This window comes from Cicer arietinum, chromosome 3, assembly GCF_000331145.2.
Source record: "Cicer arietinum cultivar CDC Frontier isolate Library 1 chromosome 3, Cicar.CDCFrontier_v2.0, whole genome shotgun sequence".
Classification (NCBI taxonomy): domain Eukaryota; kingdom Viridiplantae; phylum Streptophyta; class Magnoliopsida; order Fabales; family Fabaceae; genus Cicer; species Cicer arietinum.
This window is the reverse complement of record NC_021162.2, coordinates 64,168,713-64,180,753: the sequence shown is the minus strand read 5'-3', so window position 1 is coordinate 64,180,753 and position 12,041 is coordinate 64,168,713. Positions and strand designations below refer to the sequence as shown.

General features: G+C 28.4%; 1 protein-coding gene across 1 annotated transcript; it reads left to right on the top strand.

Moving 5' to 3' along the window:
* Positions 1 to 2,935: 2,935 nt before the first annotated feature.
* Positions 2,936 to 7,594, top strand: LOC101515744 (nudix hydrolase 12, mitochondrial). Its single transcript, XM_004493044.4, has 6 exons — positions 2,936 to 3,405; positions 3,526 to 3,601; positions 5,790 to 5,904; positions 5,989 to 6,072; positions 6,663 to 6,815; positions 6,968 to 7,594. The coding sequence occupies exons 2-6, from the start codon at positions 3,531 to 3,533 to the stop codon at positions 7,223 to 7,225; spliced, it is 681 nt and encodes a 226-aa protein (XP_004493101.1). The 5' UTR covers positions 2,936 to 3,405; positions 3,526 to 3,530; the 3' UTR covers positions 7,226 to 7,594.
* The last annotated feature ends 4,447 nt before the right edge of the window (positions 7,595 to 12,041 follow it).

Genomic DNA, 12,041 nt, shown 5'->3' with positions numbered 1-12,041 from the left:
TAATTAAATGAAAATCAATTATAATTCCTATTATAAAATATACAAATAAGCTTAAAATTTTATATCTTAATTTATTATTACAGATGAATTAAATATAAATTTTTTAAGTTTTTAACGTTTAAAAATATATATATTTGATTTATCTTTTATTAAAAATTTATAGTTTTTAATAAGAGAGATTCTTATAATATCATAAATATATTTATAAAAAATTATTCAAAAATACACATGAATTTTGACTTCAAATATGAAATAAAAATGAAATTTATTTAAAATTTAAAAGTTAAAATTAGTCTAAATACAAAATGTTCTAAAAAAACAAAATGTTAAAAAAAAATTGTCTGAGAGTAAAAATTTAGAAAGTTTGAGGAAACCAAAGTATAATAGAACTTCTATATTTTATAATAAAATCATATCATGTATATGTCAGGCCACGTCTACATGCAGTGTTTGACCATTTTGATGAGATTTAATTTTCAAGAGTATAAAAGTTGTAAAATAAACTTCATGTTTTTGAAGTTCGTCATTAATGATGGATGTAGTTGTTTGAAATTAACATCCTGCAATGCATGTGCTTGATTAATTAATTTTTTTATCGATAATAATAAAATAAAATTGCACAGTAGTTTTCAGCTAACATAAACTGGGATATTCAACCGCATTTAGATGAGAAGATACAAATATTTTTTAAGTTAACTAAAGTCCCAGTTTTAAATGAGTTTGAACATGTTGTAGTATTAAAACTCTTACGAAGAATTTGTTGTTGATTTGAAATTTATGAGTATCCAGTAATTAATCTTCATAGTTGTACCCGAAGATTTATGACAACACTGAATTGGTTCTTTTGGTATACAGGAACATTAATTTAAATTTATAATAACCGATTTTGTTCCACAATGTGGGGAGTATCTAGAACTTTCAATTAAACTTCAAAATATAAAGTTTCTCTTAAAATGCTTCTACTATTTTTTTTTTAATATTTCAATCTATTATTTTAATATTTTTTTTGAATTTAATTGAAGAATTCATAAAGTTAATATTTTGTCAATTGATTTTTTTTTTATAAAAAATTAGTAAATTTTAGATTACTTTTTTCTAAAAAAAATCAAAAGGTCACATACTTTTTGAAAAAAAACTGAGAAAAAAATAAAAATAAAGTATATTCTTTTTGAAAAACAAATAGAAAGTTTTTTCACATACTTTTGTATGTCAAAAGGTCTATGATTAACTACTTCAATAGATGCATGATTAATGAGCTACAATATTTTATTAAATTGATTAATTAATAATCATGACTAAATATAATTAATTATAGTTTTAAATCATACTGATGTGTCTATTTTTTTATAGATAAAATTAATGATTATATTATTTTTTCGAGTTTGAAGGCGATATATTTTTTTTAAAATTTATTTTGTTGAAAAAATAAAATAAATTGTTGAAAAAATTTTAAAAAGTTCTTTTCAAAAAAAAAAAATAAATTCGAAAGATGAATTTGAAAATGTAAATTCCATTTAATCCGCATAATTTTAAAGATTTTTTAATTTTTAAACTTCTTTTAATAAAATTTTTTAGCTATAGAATTATTTATCTCTCAAACTTCTAGATTAAACTAAATAGTTGATAAACTTGTGAAATTAAACATATAAAAGTAATTGTACAAAAAAAATATTAAGATAAAGTTGTTAAAAATAAAATTAAAAAAAACTATTTATGCATTCTCTTTTTAAAATTAAGTTATATCTATCAATTCAAAAATTGTAATGTTGTTCCGGACATGGCTAATCTATTCCTTAGTCGACTCCTGTGTGCAACACGTTACCTAAGCTACACTTCCAACCAACACATATTTGCTTTCCTATGAAAATTAATGTTGCACCAGAAAAAGGTACATCTCATAACTTCACTTAAATATTTAGTTGAGCGTTTAAGTGTTTATAATTATAGTTACAACATTTCTATCGAGAAATAACTTTTTATTTTTCTCTGCTGCATTCAATCAACTTCGGTTGTCGTTTAAGTCTATCTCATTCAATGCAGTTCTGTAAATGATTAATTATGTTTAATATATAATTAATAAATATAATAATGTATCACAACTTAATTATCAAATCATATAATTTTATTAATTATTATTTTAAACATCATTAACTATAATTTTTAAATGTATATTTAAACACACTGTTATGAATATTTGATAAAATTTGAATGATTAATAGATTTGATATATATATTTAAATATTTAAAAATCGTGTATAATAAAGTTTAAAGTTTATAATTAACTACTCTAATAGATGTATAATTAATGAATTACAACATTTTATTATATTTCATTAATCAATAATTATAAACTAAATATAATTAATCATAGTTTTAAACCACACTCATCTATCTATTTTTTTATAGACAAATATTATAAAATTAGTGATTATATTTATTTTCTTTAATTTGAACACGATGTTTTATCTTAGAAATTTAAATTATATCTCTTAATTTATCAATTAAACTCCTACATATTATTTGAATTATGCATAAATCTTAGAAAATAATTATATGCGTTGATGTTCATATTAAAATAAGTTTCACTACTAAAAGATTTTTATTAATTATATTTAATAAAATAATTTAAGATACCATGAATAAAAGGTATATTAATAAAATAATCAATTAATATTTCATGATAATATAAAGAAATATATAATTTAAGAAGAAAAAATATATTAAACGAGACATTAAATATGAAACACATGGAATATTAATCATTCAAAATTGTTATGTAATTTGTGTGTACATATATATTTTTGAGTCTAAAGTTCAATTTATTAAATATAAAAAATTGACTCTATCAACGCAATTATGGTCTCTTTTAAAGAAAATAATCATTAACAGAAGATTAAGAAACTCCTATATAAGAAAAAAGGTTTAAATAATGACCAATTATAAATGGAAGCCATTGCTGAAAGCTCTCTTTATCTCTCTTTTTTCTCTGTTTTCCGTGAAACCCTTTTATCTTTCCCCTCTTTTCATTCTACCAAAACAACAACCTTTTCTTCCTCTTTCTATCTTTCCGTAAATTCCATTTCTGCATAAAATTAAGCTATAAAAATAAAACCTTTTGGACCATTTGTTGTTTCGTTCTGCCATTTGGACCCCATGCTGTGGAAAACAAAAAATAAACCATTTTCATGAAAGCGTTTTTCTTGAAACTTTAACAACGGAATCTTCATTTTAACGCACAATAGTTTTAAACATAAAACAATACACGTGTTTATCCAAAACAACATCACTTTTTTCCTTCACGGTTCCTATCTCATGCAAAAGCTTTTAGATTCTTCGGGTTTTCCTCTTCCTTAATGAAAGCTTCTTTATTCACTGTGTTCTTGATTTAAACAAAACGTAATTTGGGTATGATTTAAGCACAACCCGTTAATGTTTACATGCTTTTGGTTATGTTTGAAGACAACCCCAGTTTTTTATTTTTCTTTGTGTTCTTAAAGTTTGTATTTTTTTGTTTTTGTTTTCTAGAATCTATGTCGTTTGTACCAGCAAGAACGGGGAGACAAAAACAACGTTATGAAGACAACCTTCGACTTGTTTCTGGGTAAGTTTTCAATTTTGTGGACATAGCTTCTCTTTCTTAAAAATCTCTTCTTTTTTTATTTTTGTTACTTAATACCCTTTTTACCCCTTTTGGGTTATGACTCGTTTTTTGTTGTTTAGACCATACATTATAATGGTTATTAATGTTTAATGGTTCAAATTCCTGGAAATTGATACGGTTGTTGTCTTTGCTTTGTTGTGTTTCCATTTATCTTCTTCGATGTTTCCTTTCTCTTTCATTGCTTTTTGTCTCATGTGCAAATAGAAAATTAAATGTGTGGCACGATTTTGAGATAAAACCCAAATGGTCGGTTTTTAATCACGTGACATGAGTTCGATCTTTGCTCGATGCGTATAAAATAAATAGATCTACGTAATTCGAGTGATTAATCTCCAACTCTTGGTCGGGTTAATAATCTTCCTACAACAAAAAAAAAATGACAAATAAGAGTTTTATACAGTTGGTGAAATCTAGTTTTTTTTTTTGTTTATGGAATAGAAAGGCATCATAAAACTGTTTCTACATAATTGTCTTTTATGTTATTTAACTATTTAATTAATAGTATTTCATGAGGATATGTTCATTACAATGATAAATCAATTTAGTGGGCCATGTCATTGACATAAGGTTTGTTAAAAATGAAAGAAAAAAAAATCAAATTGCGTGATCTATTTTGGCTTTTATGTGAATATAGAACTCTGAGATTTATCAGTAACACAGTTGTGAACTGGGGTAGCAAAATATTGTTTATGAAATTATTGTTTGTGAGATATGTTTGTGGTTGAAGGTTGGATTCAGCCTGCTATTAGCACTTACATGGAAATTTCTGATCTTTATATCAAGCTTGAATGATTGATTCTCATTTTTAGGCATTCAATATGTTCCAGTGGACCATATAATAATGAGAGAAAAGGGATTAAACTAGGGAAAAGCCACTCTTAAATTTTTTATATCTTGTTACTTACTATACCATAAAAATGAAGTGACAAAAGTGGTGAGTGGGATTCGTTAAAGAAATAATTTAAAATCTTGCTTCGGAAAATATTACACTTTTGCTTTTCATTTTTCTTCAACTTAACATCATGTGGATTTGTTTGGTGAGGAAATGAGTTAAATATAAAATTTTAAAGACCATATTGTGAATATGGTAGAGCACAATCCTTAGTTCAAAAGAATAAAGATATACAAAGATATAAAAGAAAACACACAATTTTTTATCTTAAAATTCGACTAATTATACTTATATTTCCAGTTATAGCGATTGTATTATCTTTCTATTATGATTCTTGATTAAAGTTTACTCTGTACATGTATTTAAATATTGTGGTCCATATTACAAAATTACCCCTGAACCATTCCGCTGAGTAATTTGTCCATGCACCCCTGTACTTGCATACTTATCACTAATTATAAGCCATACCCTACAAAATATAGCTGAAACTTGATGACACTAATAACAGTATGCCTACATCTCACATCATATGGTAATTTAGTTTTCTAATGCATTAGCACAAATTTTTGCTTGCCATGATTCTATGCCCTGAAGAAGAACTTTAAGGTTGTGTTTATGGTAAATAATATAATTTCAAAGACAAAACCAGAGATCAGCCTAAAAGAAACAATTACTTAAAGTAATCTATTCAAGAGTGATTTGTAAAAGAACTAAAATTTGAAACTACAGGAGCTCCACTAGTGTCAGTATCTGTTTTGGATTTCTGAATGTTGATACTATCATACTCTAATCAGTGAAGAGTGAACCGTTCGGGAGAACCTAAGGCGAATAATCCTTGATCAGACTTTATTTATCTCCCGATCAAACTCCGAATTTTCAGGGCCCTTACTTTTGAGAACCATAAGAGTTAAGACAAAAAAAAAATCATACCCTGATTGATCTTGAGATCTTGTTATAAAATGTTTACTTTTATTTTGGTTTCAAAGAGCCTTGTGGCGAAACTTGCTCATACTAACTATGGGGAAGGGTGGTATAATGCGGATTCGAATCCGCATTACAACATATCAAATGTTATGTAGCTTTTTACTGCTTGAGCTGGACTTACATGGCAAAACGTTTCCTTCAGGCTTATATATTTTGCTAGTAGAATTTTGAGAATTGACATTGATGAGAGTTGCAACAGTTTTTGTTCAGCCAAATGATTCACTTACATAATTTTCTTATGTATACCAACAGATGTATTCCCTATAGATGGAGAAAGGAGAATGCAGATGAAATGGAAAAGACTGTGGAGTTAATAGAAGTACTTATGGTTTCTTCTCCAAAACGCGATGACCTTGTATTTCCAAAGGTACTTGATATTGTCTGCATCAACAACTTTCATCAGCATGAGGCCTTTTAATACTGAAAAGTTTAATTTTCTACACTTTGACAGGGTGGTTGGGAGGATGATGAGACTGTTACAGAAGCCGCTTGTCGCGAAGCGTTAGAAGAAGCAGGAGTTAAAGGAGTACTAAGAGTGGGTTCAGTTTCCCTCTAGACTATTGAAGTATTTGTTTTAATCCCATCTTGAAAAATTTAAGCAATCAACATGAATGACAGAACAATATTGTTCAAATATTTTGGTTATGATGTAAATTTCACATCACATCTTTTGTTGGTGTTAACAAATTTCATAAACAATCCTTTATTGATTGTGAACTTCTTTTCAATGGTTTGACTTGCAATGCAAACAATGCACTTAAACTTGAATTTATAAGATGTGCAACTCAACTTTGATTTGATTTAACATTTAGTGGCATAGTTTTGCATACAATTTCATTCTAGTCTCCTAGTTGAGCCCCAATATGATCATATATATAATGTCACATTCATGTGAGAGAAAGCTTGGAAAATTCTATGCATGTAATGGTTATATTAATAAACCTTGTAGTTCAAACTTTCAGAGGAGGATTACAGTCCTATACATCATAGTGGTGTTGTCAATAGTGAATTGCAGAATCTAGACGTTTGTTCAAATTCTGCTATACAACAATACTATAGCGCTGCTATTAACGTGGTCTTATATGATATACTTTTGCTAAATCTGCTATACTTTTCATTTTTCAGGAAATTCCATTAGGAATATGGGAGTTCAGAAGCAAAAGCAGTCAGGACTTGTGTAGTAGCATTGAAGGAGGCTGCAGAGGATACATGTTTGCCTTGGAGGTGACCGAAGAACTTGAGGCTTGGCCCGAGCAGAAAAACTGTGCTCGCCAATGGGTAATCCTTTATAGAATTTTATAAATAATCAAAATTGTTAATCTGCATTTGTTATGAATAAAATGGAATGAATCCTTAAGTTACTTAATCTAGACTAAAACATTGCAATTTGTACATTGTGAGAACATCTTTTAACCGATATTTTCTCTTAGTTAAACATAAAAGAAGCATTTAGACTCACCCGATACGATTGGATGTGTAACGCGCTGGAGGAGTTTATGCGAGTTATGACAGACGACGGTAAGCTTGAGAAGCAAGACGAAAATGTCGATCCAGTTGATGTCTCAGAATGTCAAAGTCTTTCACCCAACTGCTACAAAAGATCCTCTAATATGCAGCATCATGGCGTGCCTTCTAAATCGAATCTACTTCAGCGTGCTCAAGAGATAGCCATTCATTTTGGCTATTGAAATTGCTCTAAACTTGTGCTATATATTTCATTTTAATGGATTTAGTATTTGTGCAGTAACTCCTTCAAACTGTGAAGTAATGGTTTAGAGTTTGGATGCTCATGTAAGTCGATTTCGTAGTTGTAGGTTATTTTCTTCTTTTCCTTTGTGATCATGATGATGTAGTTTATTATGGTGGTGAAAGTCTCAAACTGTATATGGACTTAACAGCTATTTGCTTCACCCCACAATTCATGAAAAAACTTGTAACATAGAAGCACCATTTGTGAAAACGTGGTTGTCACAAAGGCCAAAGAGGGTGTTTCTTTTGAGAACCTTTAGTTCATAATGTTCTAAGCTGTCACTATTAAAGCAGCACCATTGGTTTCATTCTGAACAACTGTTCTTGTGACACTATCCATGCATCAAACTGATTGGAAAATGTATTGGTGAAAAGTGTTGCTTTAGAACATCATATTAAAAGAATTTGAAAACAATCAAACATATACAAAAACAAGGAGGGAAATTTAGAGCAAGCAAGCTTAGAATCACAATCTTAAATTGAATAGTTACATCTATTTACTTCATAAACAAAATAATTTAGGAGTCAAAAGTTAAAGAATTTTGACATATTAACTTGTTTTAACACATTTAAGGTTGTTCTACTTTAGATTCAAGTTGTTTTTTGGACCTCGTCTTACATGAGATGCCATTCTCTTCAGTAATTGAACAACACCAATTGAATAAAGAAAGAGTCATTTAATAAAATATTATTATTATTATTATTATTATTATTATTATTATTATTTTATTTGATGAGTTTTTTTTCTATCCAATTGAACTTATTCGATCATTGAAGAGAAGTCCAACTCGTATTGCACAGGATAAGGATGTGGACTTTACAACTGTTAATGAAGCAGGCTTCACCTGAGCACAACTTGTGCTTCTTTTGATGAAATTTTGTTTTACTTATAAATTATATATTACTTATTTAATCAAACATAAATTTAATTACAGTTTTATTTATAAAGATAAGATTATAAATTATTATTTTTGAAAAGTAATATTAATTATTGTTAAAATTATTGATAATTTATAAATATTAATTACAGTGGACCGATTATAAAAGTAATGCACTTAATTTTGTATTTTAATAGACAAGGAAATGGACTATTCTTTTTCTTTGAATATAAAACAAGTTGCAAAAAAAAAATAAAAAAGATCATGCTGGGACTGTGATTAGACATATGTGAACAATGGATGAAAATGATATTTGAGTTAAAAAATAGTAAAATTAATTCAATAGAATGATTTAAAGTTTGAACATTCCAATAAGATTCAGATTTCTACAGTAAACTCCTGGACTAATGTGATTAGTGAGAGCCATGCTTGGTCGACTCTTATAGGGCATGTCCCTATCCCTCGAGATGATCATCACTTGAGAAAATCAAAATTAACTATTCAATTGAACATTATTATTTTTATTTTTTAAAAAAGAAACAAAAAGTTATAATATTCACTGTTTATGATTTGACAAAAAGACGTTAAAATGCATATTTTTTGTTTGTTTATAATGCAATTTTTAAAAGGGTTAATTTATTTATTTGTTGGTGACATACTACAAAACTTGAACCAAAAAATGCTGCTTAGTAGCCACTATAGCCGCACATGAAGAAAAGGGAATTCCACGAGCATAGATTCGTGTTTTATAGAAAACGACACCATGAACATCCCCTATTAAATCCTAACATGAAAACCACTAAAGGACATAAAGCATGAATCGGATTGGATTGTCGTTTTGCTTCATAACTAAAGAAGAATAACTAAACTTCCTCGACTTATAAATTAAATTTGGTCCATGTTTGTTTGGTATATAGTAGGCTCTATTCTTCAACTTTATTTACATTGTTCAATGAGTAATTGAGTATAAAAAAATGGACATTGTTTTTAACAATACAGAGAATCACACAATAAGGAGATAACAAAACAGGTTAGAGTTTCAATATGGAATATAAAATCTTATGAATTCAAAAGTTACAAAAAGAAAATAAAATAGTAAAACATAAAAAGACTAGACTACCTTAATCTAAAAATATAAAAAGTCCAATAATATATTATATAACAACTGTGTCATTGAAGAAATATATGGATTTGAGTTCACCAACTATTATTATGATGCAATCACTGCAATCATGCGATCATAGTTATCAGATGAAGATCATAAAACTTTTATTGAACATAATCAAATTAAGTTTAATACAACATTCAAAAATATAACTCATTATATCTTTATCTAGCGGCTTCAATCATACGATTGATGTGATTGAATCATAATATAGTTGCAATAACTCTAAATCCAAGAAAGATGCACTTATTTTTCTTTGATATATAATAAAAGTTTAATAGTTATGCACAATATAATGTCAAAATGGTTTTTGTATTTGTTTAATCATAACTCAACATGAAGATATTGGTAGAGTTTCTTGATGTGGAACTAGAATACTATCTACTAGGATTGGCATAAGTTGTTGAATTTTTTAGTCAAACCTATTGTGACTTACATTCAAGTTCAAAATCATCTAATCAGTAGATTATACTTAAATTTATTGTAAATTATCGCAAAAGTTGACGATTCTCTATAGAGTTGTTTGAGATATGTCTCTCATAATATAATTTTTTTATATAAAAAAACTGCATTAACTTTTTATTGTTGTTATTTTTCCTTTTTTTGTATAAATCCTAAACCTATGATAATGATTCAAATTTTTTATTTGTAGGAACATGAGAAAAGTTTATTGTTCAACTTTATATAAAAACTACATATTTCAAACTCTTAAAGTTTAAAATTTATACTAAATTGAGTTTTTCATAATATTAGAAATGATGAACTCTAAAGAATTATGATGGCTTTCTAAATTGCAGATAGCCAAAAATACCATCGTATATTTTATCGAAGAGTAATTCAACTGTTGTTATTAGTCTCATTACTAAGGAATGCATATAATCTCACCCTTGCCTATCGGAGAGTGATTCAAATGTTTTTTCCTTGTCTCTAATACTCAATGCTCGATGATTTATGGGCTATTTTGATCTATTTGATTAAGCTCATCAAACACAAACACATGGACGAAAAACATATAACACTAAAAACACAAGCCATATTACTATTGAGTCGACTTAAGTTAAATAGATTCAAATACAAACAAAATCTATATGAAGGGGTTTGCCGCTTGATATAGAGGAACCCTTTCAATACTCTTTACTATCTTATATTACATTTTTACAAAACTAAGCACTCAGCTATTTTTAATTGTCGCTTTTTATAAATTGATTTTGTAAAGATGAAGTTAAATTCATCCAAAACTTCAAATGTGGAAGTGTGTCTCAAATCAGTAACAACTTGAAGTTAGTTAGTTAGTTATAGCTGAAATTAGTTAAGACAATGTTAGTTATAGTTAGTTAAGAAGTTTGCCTTTAAATACTATAGCTGAAAATGCATTGTGTAAGTTGTAATGTGTTGTTGCAAGTGGTACTTGTTGATTGAGAGTGAGACATATGCAATTCGAGATTCATAGAAATTCAGCAAAAGAAGATTAAGGGAGAGAAAGAAAGATTGAGTGAAAATACTAGTATTGCTGGTTTAGAAACAGTGATAGATAATAGGAGATCAATCTTGAGAATGCCTTAATCTTGTAAAGTCCAATCATTAATAGTGGATTAATCTTATTTGTTTTTCCGTGACGTAGGTCTCATCAATTGAGACTGAACACGTAAATCTGAGTGTTATTCTTCTCCTATCTTTCTTTAATTCTCGTTTACATTGATTGAAAAACTGGTTTTTTCAAAACTGCAGAAAACGGAGAAGGATAACCAGTCTCCTTTTTCTGTTTTTTAGAACATTGTATTCTAGGAAAGGCTAAGAGGGGCAGTTTTGGTATTGGCCAACACAACACCTCTAGAACTTTTCAATATGAAAATTGGAGCTCAAAAGGAAACTAAGTTGAAATGTTTAAGAACTGACGATGGCATGCATTATCTTTTAGAGCAGTTTAATAAGTATTGCAGGGACTTAAGTATTCAAAGACATAGAACAGTTGCAAGCACCCCTCAACAAAATAGCATTGCTGAAAGGATGAACAAAACTATCTTGGAAAAGGTCATATGTATGATCTTGAGTGCAAGGCTGCCTAAAACATTCTGGAGAGAAGCTGCAGTTACAACAGTGTATTTGATTAATAGATGTCTTTCATCAGCTATTGGATTTAAGACACCAATTGAGATGTGAAATGGAAAACCAGCTGACTACACAAATCTAAAGGTATTTGGCTCTTTGGCATTTGCTCACACAAGGCAAGATAAATTGGATCCTAGAGCAATCAAATGTGTTTTCATTGGATATCCTAAAGGAATAAAAGGTTATAATTGTGGAGAATTGACCAAGGTGTGCCTAAGTGCATCATATCAAGAGATGTAGTGTTTGATTAAAAAGAATGCTCATGATTGACAAAGAACATTCTCCGTTACAATTATGCAGAAACGAAGGATATTCTCTCTTTCAGTTCTGCAGAAACGAAGAACATTGCAAAAATGCAGAACGTTCTCCATTTAACAGTACTTCAAACAACAATGATGTGAGTGTTCTAATTGAGGTGGAGCCACCTGAAGTCAAGAGATTAATCATGAAGACATAAGTGATACACCACTTGATGATAATGCTGCAACAGAAATAGATTTGGCCAATTACAACTTGGTAAGAGATAGAGAAAGAAGGGCTATCAAGCCTCTAATCAGATATTGTGAAGCAAATTTAATTTGTTATGCTTTAAGTGTTGCTGAA